This window comes from Ursus arctos, unplaced genomic scaffold, assembly GCF_023065955.2.
Source record: "Ursus arctos isolate Adak ecotype North America unplaced genomic scaffold, UrsArc2.0 scaffold_9, whole genome shotgun sequence".
NCBI lineage: Eukaryota > Metazoa > Chordata > Mammalia > Carnivora > Ursidae > Ursus > Ursus arctos.
This window is the reverse complement of record NW_026623111.1, coordinates 30,157,308-30,176,727: the sequence shown is the minus strand read 5'-3', so window position 1 is coordinate 30,176,727 and position 19,420 is coordinate 30,157,308. Positions and strand designations below refer to the sequence as shown.

The 19,420-nt window shown below is 44.5% G+C and overlaps 1 protein-coding gene across 10 annotated transcripts in view; it reads right to left on the bottom strand.

Moving 5' to 3' along the window:
* Positions 1 to 19,420, bottom strand: part of TBC1D1 (TBC1 domain family member 1) — a 224,117-nt gene that overhangs the window by 90,750 nt on the left and 113,947 nt on the right. For 8 of the 10 annotated variants that reach the window (XM_026508719.4, XM_044387659.3, XM_044387657.3 and 5 more), the window contains 3 exons: positions 14,071 to 14,162; positions 7,318 to 7,428; positions 730 to 858 (listed from right to left, as the gene is read on the bottom strand). In XM_026508719.4, coding sequence (XP_026364504.2) covers positions 730 to 858; positions 7,318 to 7,428; positions 14,071 to 14,162 — 332 coding nt within the window. The remainder of the gene's footprint in view (positions 1 to 729; positions 859 to 7,317; positions 7,429 to 14,070; positions 14,163 to 19,420) is intronic. The other 2 variants (XM_044387658.3, XM_048211745.2) reach the window with 1 other exon arrangement.

Sequence of the window (19,420 nt, the reverse complement as noted above, 5' to 3'; positions counted from 1 at the left end):
TGAGCCAAGAGCCATAGTTCACGGACCGGCTACAGAGAGTTCTAGACACATACCAGCCGCGGCTGACGGTAAATGGGTTTTTGTGCCTGGTGGCACTTAGGGAGGATGGGACCCACGCTTTACTATATCTAATCTGGGCTCTGCACAGAGACCGGCCAATGAATGACAGCCTTTGGGCAACAAAAAATACCATGCTGCCTAAAAGAATTCCTTTTAACCTAAACCAAGTTAAAAACTGAGGTGCAGAGGCGCCTGGGTGGCTCAGTCGTTAAGCGTCTGCCTTCGGCTCAGGGCGTGATCCCGGCGTTCTGGGATCGAGCCCCGCATCAGGCTCCTCCGCTGGGAGCCTGCTTCTTCCTCTCCCACTCCCCCTGCTTGTGTTCCCTCTCTCACTGGCTATCTCTCTCTCTCTGTCAAATAAATAAAATAAAAACAAAACACTGAAGTGTAGGTAACATTGCTCAAAGACTGAGAAGGCATTAAAACGGTTTTTACCCTTCTGTACTTTATAACAAACACTGATGGCACAAAAGCAAAGAAGAGGGCGCCTGGCTGGCTCGGTCGCAAGAGCACGCACTCTTGCTCTCAGGTTCAGGACTGTGAGCCCCACGCTGAGTACAGAGATTACTTAAACTTTTTTTTTTTTTTTTTTTTAAAGGCAAAGAAATGAATCTTATGTTCTCTTAAAAGGTGATTTTAACTTAGGGTAGGAGAAATTATGCTACTTACCCGGGATAAAATACTTTCTAAAGACTCTGTTAAAGATCTCTTTGCTTTGTTTTTCAGCATATCCAGCCTAAATCGAGCGGCACTCGATGGCAGCTCACTTCCGATGTTCTCTGCTGCCATCTGTGAGGTCTAAAAAGTGAAACAATGAAAAGTTCAGTAAGTCACTTACAGCTTCCTTGCTTGCTTCTGAAAGGAATGCTCAATCTCTAGGATGCATCTTTCTGACCCCAGGCCATTATCCTGACCCTGTGACTTCCTCTCCTCTGCTCCTCCAAGGCAGGGCTGCAAGTCCAGGAAAGAGTTTGCCCAAAGCGTGGCAACCACTTCAGACAAAACGAGGAAACATGCTTGGAAACCACTCCGCTAACAAAGCTCGAGAGCTCGGGCTCTGTGGTCAGGATCAGGGATGTGTCACTAACTGGCCTCGAACAAGTTACTTCCTTTCTCCTTGCCTTAGTTCCTTCCTCCGTCAGCTCAGACCCACCTCAGGATCTAATCCTAACACCGGGTTGTGAGATGAAAACAGGTAAACCACGGAAAGCGCTGCGCAGAGCTGCTGGTACCGAGGTGGACGATGTTAGCTTTGCCAAGCAGAGAATAACTTACCTTTGGGGGAACTTCAGAGGTTGAAACAAGTAAGTTAATCAATAGAAGAACGCACTCCATAACCCTAAATTAATCCCTTCGTCGCCTTCTGTGGAGCTCCGTCTTCTCCACTTCTTCCTCTCCCCCACCCAAGGCTTCCGTCACCCCTTCCCTCCACAACCACGCTTGCCCCCCTCACTGACCACAACACGAAGCTGCCAACATAATGGTGTTTGGACGCCAACCACGAAATGAGGTTTAATGCTACTTATTAACAAAGAGATAGGTTTAAAAAAAAAAAAAACTACAAAAAAATGCTCTAGATTAAATTGCTTCTTACTTCTATGGATTCTTGACAGACTGCTTCCTAGTAGACAATGATTTTTTTTTTTTCTTTTAGAAAAACACAAACAAGCACATCCTCCAATACTCTAAACTCAGACCATTCTTTGTTGTCACACATTTCAAGCATACAGAAACGCGCACAGACCAACACAACACACGCATCTGCACCCCCACCGCCCAGCTCTGGCCAAGAGAACAATCACGTGTTGAGAACAGTGAGAACAGTGAGGAGTGTGGGCTCTGGAACCCATGCCCGGATGAGAGGCTTCTCTGCGGCTCCCCAGCTCTGTGGCCTCAGACAGGTCTTTACTGCTGCCCCTCAGTTCCTCCACCCGCAGACTGAGGACACACAGTGCTCTCCTCACAGAGCACTTATGAGCTTCAGAGGAACCACTGAGAACATACTTGACGCTCAGTAGATGTTGGTGATCGTGACTCTTAGCTACTGTTTCCCACGTTTAATGGAAAACATTATAGACCTCTGTGATGCCTCCTAAAACCACTCTCCATTTCCCAGCTGCACAATTACTCCGCTCCTGAATTACGTATTCGCCAACTCATACGGTGTACCTTCATACACACATATGTATCTGTAAAACATACATGATGGTTTACATGTAGTTGAAACTTTAAATGACCGGATCATCCTGTACACACCCTCCCATAACTATCTTTGGTCTTTCAGTCTAGGTTTTGAGATGTATCTATGTTGACAAAAATCCAGAAGTTCTAGAACTGACTGACTCACTTTAATCAGAGTGCAGTAGCTCACTGTGTGACAACATCGTTTGTTCATTCGTGTTCCTGTGCTTAAACATGGACTCCTTTGTGCTTTTACAAAGGAGACTGCGCTAATCTCTCCAGAACACAGCTCCTTGGCACACATGTGAAGGTTTTTGCAAGGTAAATCATTAGAAATGTCCTTGCTGGGTCACTAGGTCTGTCTTCACGTGTACTGGATACTGTCAAATTTTTCTCCCCTGAATGGTACTAATTCATAGTCCCAGTAGCTGTACATGAGAGCTCACCTTTACATGGTACGGTCAGATTTTTCCACTTCTGCCAATTTGATGGGTATAGACGGTCTCTTAATTTGTCTTCCCCTGATTCCTAGGTGATTATGCATTTTTCATTTTATTTAGTTATTTGCTGGTCAAAGATACCAAGTCTTCTTCGAAATGATGAAATCCTAATTCATCAATGAATGTCATACATTTTTCAAAGCGTTTACGAGAGAAAGAAAAGGTTCTGATACTACCTACCTTTGGCTTCAAGCAGTCATCAGAGTTTTACGTATGTGAGAATCAGAATGTGCGTTAAGAGAATGACAAGCAGCTTCGAAATTCCTTCGAGGGAGACTGTCATTTATCTCTGTGTTTTCACAGACTATACTGAGCATGCTCTCTTGCTGAAGAATGAGTGAATGAGCAATGATCACCAGGCAGGCCCATGGGGAGCAGGCACCCGAAGCAACAGACTCACGCAACAGATGCTAAGTGCCCGCTGCACATCACACAGCACGGGCAGGTGCCTTTCTCACTGGCACTGGTCCTGCGCAATCATTTACCAAACGTCCAGACTTGCGACAGACTCCAGAGCAAAGGGAAGGATCCTCACGGGGCCCTCAGGGGCCTGCCCTTGACTCGCTGCCAGTTCTCCCACAAAGTTAAGAAGTCGTGGGCTGGCTTTCAAACCCCACAATAGTTTCCATGAAATAGAAGCATTTTGAATGATTTGTTTTGATATACTAAGAAAACATTGGCCAGAAGACCAGTAGCACACAGCAGAAAGTACATACAAGAAAAACTGCACTTTCCCTTTTCTGAAACCAGGCCATAAGAATGTCTGAACACTGAGTTCAATGCTTCCTCCGCTCTCCTCTCCCACCTACCATGATGTTTTTCCAGGTCTATCACCACAATTCGAATATAATTTGAAAATAATTCATGTTTAGAAAATATATTCCTTGTTTACTTTAAAATAAGCATCTAGAAGTTTCTCCTTTGAAGAGGATGCTGGTTCTTCGATAAGTTTCCAATCTGCACCACTGTCACCACACTGCCCAGCCCATGACGGACGGGTGAACTCTGTGCACAAGTCTGGAGCCAAGTTTTAAATTCTGCGGCTACACCGAAGTTCTTCCACTAGCAGCCTTATTCGTAACAACCAGCACCTGGTTGCCGAGGTGTCCACCAGAAGGATGATGGAGAAAAACCGTGGGGCTGGCCCATGGGAATAAAAAGGAACAAACGACTCATACACGCAACCACATGGATGAGTATGTAAGCATTAGACTAAGTGCAGGAGGCCAGAGCTGAGAGAGCACAGACTGTCTCATTCCATCTGCAGAAGTTCTAGAACAGGCAAAATCAATCTAGGGCATAAATAGTCAAAACCGTGGTTGCCTGGGGGAGGGGTAGTGCGGACCAGCAAAGAGGTAGGGGGGTCCATTCCGGTGTGAAAGGGGGTGCTCTCTATCTTGATGGGGGCTTGGGCCACCTAAATGTATGAAGTCCTCAAAACTCAATGAGTAGTACATTCAAGATCTGTGCAACTTACAGGATGTAAATCTCCAAAGACAACCGTGAACACATACTGAACCACAGCTAACTATGTGCACGCTAAAGTGTGCAAGAATAAAGGGTGCTGCTATCAGAAACTTACTTTACAAGTCATCAAAAAAAAGGTGAAATAAGAGATGGACGGATATAAGGGAAAGCAAATATTGCAAAATGCTACAAATGATACAATCTGGATGGTGGGTATACGAATGCTCACTGTGTTTCTTCCAACTTTCCTACATGTTTGAAAATTTCAAAATAAAATGTCACTATATGCTGGCTAACTGAACATAATAAAAATAAATAAATAAAATTTTTAAAAATAATAAATAAAATGTCAGAAAAAACTTCTCTACTGGAAAATGGACGCAGGCAAATTGGTGAGTAGTTATAGAACATTCGATTTTGTTAGGTAAGCTCCTAAAAAGCATAATGATTAAGATAGTGCCCTTGGACCTGGGACACACTGGCTGCCATTCCCTAACATGCTGCTTGACCTCTTCCCCACATCCCCATCTCCGACAACGGTATTACAAAAACTGGAATCACACATGCAAAAAATTCGAACTCTGTCTGGCACGTGGCAAACATTCACTAAGTGGCAGTTGATTGAATATTTTTAATTTTTTGCACCAGCTCTGTCCACACAAGTAGAAACTATATGTCCACTGACTAAAATGTGACACCTCTAACTTTATTACTTTACAGGTGTTTCCCCAAAGCGATTCTTCCTTTTCCGTAAGGGCAAACGTCCTTCAGTTTGTTTTCTGTTTTATAAAAATGGTTCTTCTGACAGCTATCCAACACCACCATTTCAGTCTGAAAAGCACATATAGCATTCACTGTCAAAGCCATGGTTCTACTCCTCTCTAGGTCAAGTCGTAACCCATATTCAAAGGCTATGGGAATTTTTAGATGCAATAAGAATGTAATGAGATCCATGTAGTTAAACTATTTGGTAGCAGAAAATGAGAGCAGGAATCTACTGGTGAATCTCAAAGCTTCACCTGATCCATCTAAAAGCAGCTGCTGCTCTGAAAAGCCCAATCCTCAGAGCCCGAGCGGGTGTCCGGACTAGGGGAGACCCAACCACAACCGGGGATGGGAGCAACTTCTTTACAGGCACAGACGTGAGCCTGCTGGGTAACAAAATGTTTAGAAACCTCTAGAGAAAGCACTGACAGCTCTGCTTTGTGATGCTTGCACACTGTGACATTAAATCCTCTCATGTTTTCAAACGGAAAAAAAATTAAATGTATTTCTCCACCAGACTAAACTATGCCCAAATCATAAAGATACTTCTCTGTTCCCTAAAAACCAGTTTGTACTTAGGTCAAAACTTTCCATCCACCATAAATGTTTCCTTCCCTTCTAGCAGTTATAAATTATTTCAAAATTATCAATTTCCTGTTGGGACAAGTTAGGGAAGAAAAGTACTACAGGGAAAAACTATTAATGGCACAAGAGGGGAAAAAAAAGAAAAGGAATGGAAACAAGAAAAGTCGTAGGTTGAAAAGAAGCAGAGACTTCACTGTCAGCGTAGGCTGGGTGGCCCACCCGACTGAGCTGGAGGAGCTCAGAACTCCCACGCTGTGGGAGGCGTGTGAACAGACAGAGGCCAGACACACAGACGGTGCGCCGGTCTTAGGGTCCCTGCTAAGGGATGCTATGGTTGGCCAAGGAGATGAAAAACAATGTCAGACACTGCACGTAAGCGCTGTGAGGTCAGGAAAGGTACCTGACTGCCAGAGTCAACTGAAGGTAGAAATCTGGGGAGAGGAAAACCACATCACGGTTAGGCAACCAGAAAAGCAGAGGTGTTTCCGGGGAGGGGGCACACCACTGAGCGTTAAAGCCCCTGTAGAAAGTGAGTTAGGCATTTTATAAAAAGGCAATATACTGGGGTGCCTGGTGGTTCGGTCGGTTAAGCGCCCAATTCTTGGTCTTGGCCCAGGTCATGATCTCACAGTTGTGAAATCAAGCCCCATGTCGGGCTCTGAGCTGGGCGTGGAGCCTACTTAAGATTCTCTCTCTCCCTCTGCCCCTTCCCCACCTTCTCACTCTCTCTCTCTCCAAAAAAAAAAAAAAAAAAGAAGACGACGACGACGACGACTGGGGTGTCTGGTGGCTCAGTGGGTTAAGCATCTGCCTTCGGCTCAGGTCATGATTCTAGGGTCCTGGGATCGAGTCCTGTGTCAGGCTCCTTGCTCAGCGGGGAGCCTGTTTCTCCCTCTGCCCTCCCCCCGACTCATGCTCTGTCTCAAATAATAAAAAATAAATAAAATCTTTAAAAAAAAGACTATATACTTTTGGAAAATTAAGGATTTTTTTAACATCTTTCAGTGATATTTCTCTAGATTTTCTGGCTCACTAGGAACTTAAATACAAAATGCACACTCGAAGCTCTACTGTTTGTCATGAATTGACTTATGCAGAGTCTAAAGGACATAAGAACATGATCCATGACACCACGTGCACAGAATCCCAGACTCAGCTCTTCAGAGAAAAGACCTGCAGGTAGCCCCAGCTTTGGACACAGCACCCCGAGACAGAAAAGCTGAACAATGCTTGTGCCCAGAAGAGGAAGGCAAGCTGATTCCGGACCTCTACCACACAAAACGGAACTAATGCCAGTTGGGTATATGGACAGCACCTACGCCAGGCTCTCTAGCACTGCACCTGATCTGTAAGGTAGCTCTCCTACATTCACATAGTACTGATATTCCAAAGAACCTCCAGGCACCTTCTAGAATTCTGAAGGCAGTGATGCAAGGTTATTCCCGTTTTCCCGGGGGGAGAGGGGAGGTGACAGAGATGGGCTCCCTGCAGGTCAAGTAGCTTGTTGTGGCAGGATCTACTCTTAAACTTCATTCTTGAAGCTCTAGCCCCGCCCCCTGCTCCACCCCCACCACAATGCAGACGGCAACTTCTCTCACCACCTCCAAGCACAGTCTAAATATTTCCAAGTTTCCCCACATGTGCAACAAGTAAAAGTAAAACAGGGATAAAAAGAGTTTCAGAACTTGAGAAAATCCTCAAGATTCTGTTTTACACAACATCCTGGTAAAATTAAAAGAAGAGGAAAAACATGCCATACCTGCTTTAAGTCCCCAATATGGATGTGACCTTTTTGTTTCTCTTCATATAAACATCTCAGGAAAGAAATAATCAATTCATTCTCTCGCTGTTCACTTCTTGGTCTCGATTTCTTTAAAAAAATATATATATATATATTACGTTTATTTTTAATTGTCACCAAAACTGCTAAACCATGCCTTTGAAGATGCTGTAACAGCTTCCATCCACCCATTATAATGGGTGCTTTTACCCAATCATCTCACTAGGGGGCACCAATGATCCTAGCTAGACATGGAGACCATTCTTAAAAAGGGACAATGGAGCCAGGGAGCCAGATTTAGGTTTTTGACCTCTGATGTCCTTATACCTAAAATAAATATTTCACATCAGATAGAGGCACAGACAAAATATTTAATAAATAAGTTGTCTTGAAAACAAGAAAAGAATAAAATCTGTGTAAACATCCAGAGGTCAAGAGCCATAATGGCTACATGTTTATAAACCTTTATGGCTAGGGAACCGGAAAGGAAAATAGCAACCGGATCCAGGGTCACGGTGCCACACATCCAATGCGCTGTTCAGCATGAAGCACTTTCTGCAAGCCCCGCAAGGCATAAACTCGCATGCAATATTTCATGGCACTGACTCACTTTTTTTTTTTCCTTTCTTTTTTAAGGAAATTCTCCCTACCTCTTTGATTTTTCAGAGAGATAGTGGCAAAGCACACTGGACTAGAAATCAGGATATGTAGGTTCTGGTGCTGCCTATAAGTGTGACCAAAGGCAAATCATGTAATCTTAGCTTCCTCATCTGTTCAAGGAAAGATTATGCACAAAATAAACTCCAAGGTCCCAAATTCTTTGGATCTGAAACATCACTCATTTTTAGAAGACCATGTAATTTAATGTATTATTTTCTCTGAAAATGAAGGAAAAAAGTTATTCTGAAGACCTACAAAGCTTCTAGTCTATAAACCTTGAAAATATGGGGGGTTTTTTGAAGATTTTATTTGAGACAGTGAGGAAGAGAGAGAGTGAACGCAGGGGGAGGAGCAGACAGAGAGGGAGAAGCAGGCTCCCCGCTGAGCAAGGGACCCTGTGCAGACCGATCCCAGGACCCTGGGATCATGACCTGAGCCTGGGATCATAACCTGAGCCAAAGGCAGACACTTAACCAACTGAGCCACCCAGGCGCCCTGAAAATACGTGTTTTTCATAATGATGATTATCCATTTTCCTGCTCTTCCCCCCAATTCCAAACTTCCAGCCTGCCCTTCAAAACAAAGTCAGGGTGTAAATAAATGACATAATCAACTATATAAGCATCTAGTCTGGATCAATGCCACTCTTGGCAACTCCTCTCTGAGCTAACCTAGAAACAATGATTTTATCCTTCTAAAACCCAGGTTTTAGAAGCAAAGGTACACTAACCCAGAACTTCTGATATTTCTGCTCTTTAAAAAAGATCATTTAAAATGATAAGTTGTTCCTATAACTCAAGGAAAAGATACAAAATGATTAGAAGAGGTTGTTTTCACTGAGGACTTCCTGTTCTTTATATTTCAGATTTAAGGATTGAATATCTTAGAACAGATGCTCTCAATCTCGATTCCAAGCTGCAAACCTTGATGTTATGAAGTTTTACATGTTTTATGTAACACGTACATTTTTCCAAAGAAAGTTCCCAACAGATCTTCAAGAAAGGAAAGGGATAGTCACGTACCACAACCCCAACTTTATACTGAGTATCCCAAGGAGGTGATGGATAGATACACTGTGAGTCTAGATGCCCAGGAGGCAAGAGGAACTCTAATTCATTGCTGGTGGGACTGCACAATGACCCAGCCACTGTGGGAGCCAGTTTGACAGCTGCTTATAAAACCAGCCATGCTCTTACCACGTGATCCAGCAAATCACACTGCTTCGTATTTACCCAAAGGAGTTGAAAATTTACGTCCATACTAAAACCAACATACAAATGTTTCTAGCAGCTTTATTTACAACTGCCAAAACTTATGAGCAACCCAGATGTCCTTCAACAGTGAATAAACAAATTGTGACACATCCATAAAATAGAATATTAGGGGCACCTGGGTGGCTCAGTCCATTAAGCATCTATCTGCCTTGGGCTCAGGTCATGATCCCGGGGTCCCAGGATGGAGCCCCATGTCAGGCTCCCTGCTCAGCAGGGAGGGAGTCTGCTTCTCCCTCTCCCTTTGCTCCTCCCCCTGCTCTCTCTGTCTCTCAAATGAATAAATAAAATCTTTTAAAAAATGGAATATTACTCAGCACTAAAATAAATAGAACTATGGAGCCATGAAAAGACACACAGAACTTTAAATGCATGTTGTTAAGCAAAGCCAATCCACTGCACACTATATAATTATAACTGTATGACATTCTGGAAAAAGCAAAACTAGGGAGACAGTAAAAGATAAGCGGGGGCCTGGGGCTTGGGAAAGGGGGGAGGAATGAACTGACAGAGCAGAGAGGATTTTTAGGATAGTGAAAAACAATTCTGTATAATCCTGTAATGGTGGATTATGCCATTATGGCATATATATAATGCCATTATACATTTGTTAGAACCCAGAGAATGTACAACATGAAAAGTTAACCCTAATGTCAGCTACGGACATCAGTCATTAATAATGTGTCAATATGGGCTAACCAATAGTAACACATGTACCACACTAAGACAAGATGTTAATAGGGAAAACTGGCCTGAGGGTAAGGTGGGATGTGAGAGGTTACATGGGGCCTCTGTATTTTCTACCCACTTTTTCTATAAAAATGAAGCTGCTGTAAAAAAATAAAGTCTTCTTCTTCTTTTTTTTTTTAAAGTCGAGGAAAGAGGAACAGACAGAAATTAGGGGAGGCCTCTGAACAGACACCTAAGAGTTGGAACCATTCCTTCCTTCCATATCTTTAATTAAATATTTAGGGCTGCTCTCACAAGAAAATGTGTATTTTGGGAGAAAGTATGCAATTGCTTATTTCAAAGTCTTAAAAAAGGCTAAAAATGCAGTAATAAGAGGAGACATTTTCTTTTCCTCAAAATATACAAGAAAGAAGTTGTTCAGATGGGCGGAAAATGAGACAAATGCGCCCCAGGTACCATCACAGTCACTGGAAACTGAAGCCAAGGACCAGGGGCTGCAGCGCGGAGGTCAATAAACATCACAAAGGAAAGTCACTAAGGTTAGAAATCCATGTCCACTGTGTCCTACAAGGTCAAAAAGTAAATCCTTCCTTCCTTAAGATATCTGAAACATGACTAGAGGCTACTCTTCTACTGAGTTCAAATGATTAGCAAGGTGTCCCACCAGCCTCCACAGTCGCAAACCATTCCTTTCTACAGGTGATTTAATTTCGAAAACTTTCATTAGTCAGAGAGACAAGTCTAGGGAAAATGATGGGGAATCCAGTTGGAGAGCATCACCTTGCAGTTAAAAATTAACTTGCTTGTAAAAAAATCAATCTGCAGTGTCAGAATGTGGGTTCCTGGGGGTAATGCTGAGGTGGGGGGCGGGGGGGGGGGGAGTCTGAAAAGCTGGAAATGCTCTAGTTCTTAGTCTTCGAGCTGGTTGTCCGCACAGGAGTATTCATCTTACAAAAATTCACTGAAATACACACACTACTGATTTGTGTGCTTTTCTCCTGTTATATTCCATGTAAACAAATACAAAACAATTGATTGCCTGTTAAAAGTAACAAAGTCAATTCTGTCACGTGCCTTGACCTTATTTCTAGGAGGTCTATGAATTGGATGTAAGAGTGACTGAAAACTGAATTTCCCACGCTGACTTGACGAATACTGAAGGATACTACTTAAAACGGCAATGCTCACTGGGACACTACTTTCTGACATCTTTTTACAAAGTTATAATCAAATCTTATAGGAATTAATTTTAAAGCCATGGAAAATCCAACTAAGTTGCTATTCTTCACCAAGTGGGGGTTGGAGGGGAAGCTCCTCTATTAACCTTTAAAACTTGTGAAAAATCATGTTCTTTAATCCATTATTGACCCCTACTGAGTATGAATCGACTTGATTTACACACTCAGTATTAATTCAGCCATTCCCTGAAATACACTCATTCAGAAGAACAGAGTTGGACTTTGAGGCACTTTCTTCCCTAGCCCTACGTGGGCCAGAAAGCACTGCAGGGGACCGGCCACCGGACCTGGCCGACTCAGCCAGTAGCAGAGTGGCTCTCGAAAAGACCCCGTGGGCCGCCTGCACACCTGCACAGGGAGACACGCTTGAAGATAATGCATTTCATACGGGCATCAATTAAACAGTGGCTCTGAAGTGTCACGAGTCCCCTGACAAAAGGGTTAAGAGGCCCCCAGGCTCATCGGGCACCAAGTTCTCTCGGCGCGCTCAAAGTCAGCACACACGCAGCAGTGACAACCTCCTGCAACACAGACATGGCCATTACAGATACCTGTTCTTCATGCCCTGTGTGGTCTGCCCTTTTTTGTCTGCATTAAGCATTTATTAACAAAAACACTGATTATGAATGCTTTAACTAAGTAATCACGTACTATTAATTTCAATCCAATTACTATTTGTCTTATGAAGATCTGCCCTTGGAGAGTTCTTCAGAAATAAATTATCCTCCAGGAAAACCGTACAAAGGAACGTATTAACCTTTCTGTTTACATAAGGGCTCCTGACACTGCAAAGCCACCTTGTTATGATCTTTTTGAAAGGTATGATTTTCAAACACATTAGCAGGTGCTGCTACCGAGAAAGAAACTTGGTATATAAAATGTTTTATAAGAACCAAGAATGGTCATTGAAAATAATTCAATGAAACCCTCAAGCCATCAGAAGAAGAGATCCAGGGGGTGCCTGGGTGGCACAGCAGTTAAGCGTCTGCCTTCGGCTTAGGGCGTGATCCCGGCATTGTGGGATCGAGCCCCACATCAGGCTCCTCCGCTGTGGGCCTGCTTCTTCCTCTCCCACTCCCCCTGCTTGTGTTCCCTCTCTCGCTGGCTGTCTCTATCTCTGTCAAATAAATAAATAAAATCTTTAAAAAAAAAAAAAAAGAAGAAGAAGAAGAAGAAGAAGTAGAAGAAGAGATCCATGTCAAATTTTATCATTTAAGGAAGAGCGAGCTGCACTTATGATGATGAAGGACAAAGTAAGAGCTGGCTTTTCACAACCAGTGTCCCCTCCCTTTGGTCTTTAAGCAAATCGAGTTGCAGAGCCTTCTAGAACAAGGCACAGGGGCCCCAAGATATTAACTACATGCATTTAAAAAAACAAAAACAAAAAACCTGTGTCATCACTTTTCTCTAAAGTCTCTTTTCCATAATGTACTGGATGTCTAAAAACTTACGTGAGTCAAAGAGAACCTCAGAATCACTTCCATTAGGAATTTCTCACTGCTGAAGAACACTTTATTAACTATGCTGAGTCATCGCACTGTTTTGGGATGGCTACACAGTGCTGTCTAAATAAAAAATAAAACGCACATTAGAGGAGGAATGTGCATCTCCTAAGCTTGCTGCAAAGATGTTCCCCAGAGTGGCTTGATAACATTCGACCACAAGCCGACATCACGGCATCACGGGAAAAGGCCCCCGGCCTCCACTGTAAATCCATTAACAGTCAGAAGCAAACCGTCCGTCCATTTACGAATTCTAAGTCCAAATCACACTAAGTTATTCTGAGTACTGTGTACTCGGAACTCGAAAGATCCTTTAAGAAAAAACAAAGTAGCCTGTCTCAAGTCAATTCAGAAGAAAACAAGAACACTTAAAGGCAAATGGAAATTGTGGAAATTGCATTCTAGGCTACTTATGAAATTGAAAAACCTTCCCATGCCTTCCTTCTCTGCACATGCATCCATCCTGCTAGAAAACAGCTTACAGGCCCTGTGTGTCCAGTCCCGCACCCGGTGAGCAGGCAGAGGGAACTCGCCATCCAGAGCTGCCGGCCTTCTTGATCTGGTTAATGACTCCTCCGCAGGACCCCTGCCACTCCCCTCCCCACAAAAAAAGATACTTATTCTTTGTTCTGATGTGCTTTCCTCCCTTCAAAAGTGCCAGGAAACCATAGAAAATGCCCCTCGGCTAAAGCGGACATGAAATCTGGGATGAGCTCATTAAAGATTCGTAATGAACCCAGCACAGGCATGCCAGCACACGCAGCGTGGTTTCCCCGAGCTACGCGGCATCTACATGCAAGGACAAGAGTGAGTTTCCAGAAAACCGATGAGCCTGGCTTTGGCTTTGTATTTTGTTTTTATATTTAGGTTTGATAGACGGTTCTAAGTAGATAACATCATCTCCATTCATGTCCAACACAGAGGGAGAAGGCAGGAAGAATTAATGACCAAGTTCACGTACGACATGCTGTCTCTGCCCACTCCCACACCTTGGGGCTGGAACCCCGTGCAGAAGGGGCTGGCAGAAGCTTCCTGTGGAGCAGAGGAATGCCCGGGGACCGAAGTCCACGTCTTCCGTCTCCTGCGCTGAGGGCGATTTCCACTCTGCAATTTCCTTTCCCTCATTCTAAAACAGTTTTTAAGGCAGGACTTCCCTGGGTTAGTCACATTCACCGTGAAAACCAAGACCTAGTGGGAATCTGCTGTCTGACCTGGCCCCTGCCCGGGGCTGGGGATCTGAAGCCAAGAGGAACTCGGGGCCGCTGCCTCCGAGCTGTGACAGCTCTGCCTGGCTATGTTTCATACACACCATCTCACAGGTGAGCTGCTTACCTCTGCTTTCGGTCTAGCGATTAGAAACTAGTACCTTACCTGAACCTCCTCAAAAATAGTTGCTTGCTCCTGATTAGTTAATGTCGTCAGGTGTTTCTGGAGTTCTAGTTTGGTTTTGGAAGAATTCATTCCTATTAAGAAAAAAAGAGAGAGACATGAAAACACTCAATGGAGAAGTTACAAGGCAGAGTAAAACTTCCAGACTCACGCTTTTTACGTCCTTACCCACCTACTCCAGGCTTCTGAAGTTTGACGGACATCCTACCAGTAGTAACGTTCATGATGGCAATGACGACAGCTAACATTTTTTGGTTGAGCCCTCATGTGCCAGGCACGGTCTTAAACATTAGGCCTGCCTCATTTAATACTGAGAACAATCAATGAAGACGATCCAATTATCCCCATTTTACAGCTAAGGAAACTGAGACCCAGAAAGCTGACATGATCTCCAAAGTCCACCATGCTGGACCCCACCTCAGGTCAGTGCAGTTCCGAATTTTTCTTTTCTCCACCACTCCATGTTAGAACACCTCACACAATCAGAACACTGTCCTCAGAAAACAGATTCTCATGAGTATTTATATATAAACTTGACAACTCAGGGAAAAACTATTGCTCCATTTGAAACATGTTTCTCTTCCACGGTGGGTTCCTTCACATCAAACTGATTCGTGTGGCTAACAACCTTTGCTTATCACCACTTGCTTATTAACAGTCTTAAGCCCATCTAATTACCATTCCAGAGGATTGTGAGGAAAAGTTATAAAGTCACAATCTTAGTGCCAATGAGAAGCTGATACTTCAGAAAGTTGTGTCTCCACACAAATATGGCTTAGATCCTGTTTTGCCTTTTCTTGGTGCCAAAGATAAATGTTACCCATGCTGAGAAGATTAGAATGAAAGGCTCTGCTGACCGAACTACCGTGGGAAATCTGCCGCCGAGTACTTTCATTCCAAGCGCAGCCCTCGCCTCACCCACCTGCTGCGGCTCCATTCCCTCCTCCCGAGCCTGAGGGGGCTGAGGGGGCTGAGAGGGCCGGGGGGACTGGGGGACTGGGGGGGCCGGGGGGCCCGAGGGGGCCGGGCAGGTGCTTGGCCGAGGCTCTGCCCCGAAGAGCACTGTGAATGCATCTACACGGCTAAGGGTGGCCAGGAGGGGACACCTCTGAAGTCTGGAACCAGGACCTAGAAATCAAGCCTCTGTTTTTACAGAGGTGTTTGCTGAGGTCTAAAGAAGCCGGGTGACTTGTCAAAAGTCAGGAGGCCGACCCGCAGCCAAGCCTGCCCCAGAGCCACTGCCTGCCCTCCGCCTCCCCACTGCGGCTGGACTCCACCCTGCTCCCCGCTCTGCTGGAAGCTCTTAGCCCTGCTCAAACTGCAGAAGCTGTCTCAGCTTCTGGGATGTCCTTCCTCCCGGCAGCACCCCCCCTTCGTTTTTGCCAAGAAAATCCTATAAAAATAAAAGCCAATACTTGCTCAGTGATTGCTATGCCACTACACTCAATGCTACGTGCATCATCTCAATCCTCAGAACAAGCCCTGAGGTGGGCACCATTTTTAGTAATTCCAATGTATAAATGAAGAAACTGAGGCACAGGCTGAGTCCAGTATTTTGTCCCAGGTCATCAGCTAAGTAAGGGACAGAGTTAGACTCTGAACCAGGTCCGCTTCCCTCCACAGACAGCTCTTGAACTCTCCACTGCCTCCCTCTGCCCAGAGAGTCAAGTCGCCGGACCCACAGGGGGCTTCAGAACTAAAGTGAATGCAGAGGTGGGTAAAAGTGCAGAGAAGACAGATGGGTTTTGTCTGAACGCAATTCAGGTACTCTTCCAGCAAGCTGGCAGGTCACACAAGCCAGGGAAACAGAGAAGGATGGTTTTCACTGCACGAACTACTTAAATGTTGACTCAAAATAGTGTTTAAATTTATGAGTAAAATGAACAGTCACCATTAACCAAAAAGCCTCTCCGCAGGTCTCTGACACAATGTCACAAGCATCCTATTTTGGACATACGTATATTGTTTGACGAGACACTCACATGTGGAGAAAACCCCCGAGCTCTAAGAAAAGTTCGACCGAATATACAACAGACTAACAGACTAATCACACAAGAGATTAATCACAAACTTTTAACAATCAGGCCACAGTACAGATGATTCTGCATTTCTGCATATCCAGCGGCTATGAAGAGATTCTTGGACAAGTTCTATCCTTGCCCTCAGGAGGCCTCAGCTCAGGAGGTCTCTCCTGCCCCACCTCAAACAGGAGGTGAGGTTTCCCACACCCAGGCCCCTGTGTCTGGCCCTGCACTCCACGTTTACAGTGAACCTTCCACGTGGCTTCTCGACACCGTCAGCCACCGCTGGCTGGTTTCTGCGGCAATAAGGTGGCACCACCCGCCCCCCCATATGATGCCAGAAGGCTTTACAGGACGGAAAAGGGACGCAAGGAACAACAGAGAAAAAGGTAACCAGAGTCAAGGGCATTCCAAAACTATAATCCCTCCAGGCCGGTTGTTAGTGAGGCCACCTCCACACTGTTGGTACAGAAAAGGCTCTTATCAAGGGAGCTCTGAGGAACGGCTTTGCTCTGCCAGAGGCAAATTTACTTAGACAGCAAAGGAAAACTCAGTTCAACGTTTTTTCCTTTTTAGTGAACATATAATTCATTCTAGTAATTCCCAAAATGCTCTGCTCAACGTTAAAATAAGCAAAATGAGAAATAAAGCACTGCTAGGGGTTGCTCAGAGTTCAAATTCAGACCCGAGCAAAGCTGCACGTCTTACATGTGGGGAGTGGCATGTCCCACATGATCGGTGGGGAGAGCGTATGTATTCTTTTATAAATCCTGGGGCATATCCCAACTATATCAGTTGATTAAGAAAACAGTCTTTAAGTCTTTCTTTCTGTGGTCATGTCATTGGTCCTCCCCCCAGTGTATGGAGTTCCTGGCCAGAGCCTGACTTCCTCTTAGAACTACGCTTATGGGAACATACAATGAGCTGTCATAAACCGCTTCATTCTACTTATTAGGAATGCATGACAGCAAAGAGCAAGGGCCTCAAAGTGTTCATAAAACTAGCATCTCCCCAACAAAGGACACGTTTCCCCTACTAAGGATGCCTGTAACACTGTGCTCTCTATACTTAAGAAATGCTTCCCATCAGGCAGGCAAAACACCAGCCTTCTAATTGTGCTATCAAGAATGTTTCTACATTAGCAGAGCTTTCTGTTTTGCTTGGGTCTTATCAGGTAAAAAGATGAATTAAATAATAATTCCAAAATACAGCAGCAAAATCCCTACCCCGACTGAACTTTTCAGCTCTCACTTTCTAAAAGCTAAGCCAGACCACAGAAAGATTTATCGAGTAGAACTCTGGAATCCTTCCAGTCCCTGCAGATCACGGTCTGCTTTATCTTCAAGGCCAACTTTGTTGTTGGCTTCTTAATAAGCTCTTAAGGGACATTTCTGTCATCTTTTCCCTTATCTTGACAACCACTAAGGGAGGGGTTAGTGATCCTTTCAGATGAGATCTCTAGGTAAAGCTCAACTTTTCTCCTTTCCAGCTATATTTTGTATAATGTCAGCAAATAGTAACAACTAAGGAAGCACAGCTGAAAATATTAATTATTTTGATTCATTTTAAAGAGCACTATAATGCCAGCAAATGAACCTTTGAAACTTAAGGTGGTAACTGTCAATTTAGCTCATTTAGAAAGGGAAATCAGATACCACTCACACCCATTAGGATGGTTATCATTAAAAAAAAATAAAATAAAAATGAAGAAGAAGAGAGAAAGTAACATGTGTTGGCCAGGATGTGGAGTAATAGGAACCCTCGTGCACTACCAATGGGAACGTAAAATGGTGTAGCCACTGTGGAAAACACGATGGCAGTCCCTCAAAACATCTGACACATAATCACCATATGATCCAGCAATCGCACTTCTAGGTGTATTCCCCAAAGAGCCGAAAGCAGGAGCATGAAGAGATACTGGACACCAACTTTACAGCAACATCATTTGAAGCAGCCAAAAGGCGGAAACGATTCAAACGTCTATGGACGGATGACTAGGAAATGTGGAACAGACACACAAGGGGATACCAGTCAGCCTTAAACAGAGCAAAATTCGTGCCACAACATGAACGAACCAAGGAGATGTTACGCTAAATAAGCCAGTCACAAAAGGACAAAAACTGCATGATTCCACTTAGAGGAGGCACCTGGAGCCCATCACACTCACGGAGACAGAAGCAGAACGGTGGCCACCAGGGGCCGGGGTGAGGGGACTGGGGAGTTACGGTTTAAGGACTTTCAGTCTGCAAAGATCAAAAAGCTCCAGAGACGGGTGGCGGTGATGGCCTCAACACAACGTGAATGTACTTCACATCAATGAACTGTACACTTTAAAAAGGTTAGAGTGGTCAATTTTATAGGATACGTACTTTCACCACAACTATGAAAAAAGGGAAATGAAATCTAAATAGTATAGAGTTTTTCATTACCCAAGTAGAGCTTATTAGAAGTATCGTAGGGACATGGGAAATGATCAAATCTGGTTTGGGTGGGGGTTTTTTGGGTTTTGTTTTGGTACAAAAACGTGGGTTGTTTAAATCCTATGACTCCCCTCAGAATCACACACACAGTTTTAGAAATCCTCCTATAAACAGAAGAAAATGAAAAACCAAAGAGAGGGGAACGAACTCCTTCCAAGCTGGTTTCCCTCAAAGGATCACAGTGGCGGGTTCACACTGGTTCTGTTCCCTGAGCCCCCTGCGCCCCCTGCAGGCCCAGAAATGGAACATCTCTCTTCCCACCTGAGGAAGATTCCCCCCCCCCCCCCCCGCCCCCGCCCTTTCCATTCTAACCCACCGGGCCCCTGTGGCTCTGGATTTGCTCAAACCTCCCCAACTGTGCAAGCTGGGACAGCTGGCTTGTCCCCCCACACAGCCTTGTCCTGGGGGGCGGCTTTGCAAGCAGGTTACAGGGAAGGCTTTCCCACACGGGCAGACTCTTGGACTCGCACACTAGTTTACCCCTAGTCTTCACAAGTCCTCGATGTACTTATCCCTAAAATGTACAAATCAACAATCCTCTGTCCTCCCACAGCACCTAGCACAGTGCCTGACACATCTTAAGTCCTCGATAAATATTAGCTGCAAATGATAACATTTACCACAGTTTCTCCCTACATCACATTTCTAGAAACTAGAGTCAACTCTCAGTCCCTTTTACACTTTCCCTCTGACTCAGCTGCAATTCGTCTTCTGCCCCCTTCACTCCGTGAACACAGTTCTGGCGGGGGTTACCGATGACCTTGGAACTGAAAAACGTGGTGGAGATTCTGCAGCTCTCACCTTACCAGATCTCTTCACAGCAGCCAACAG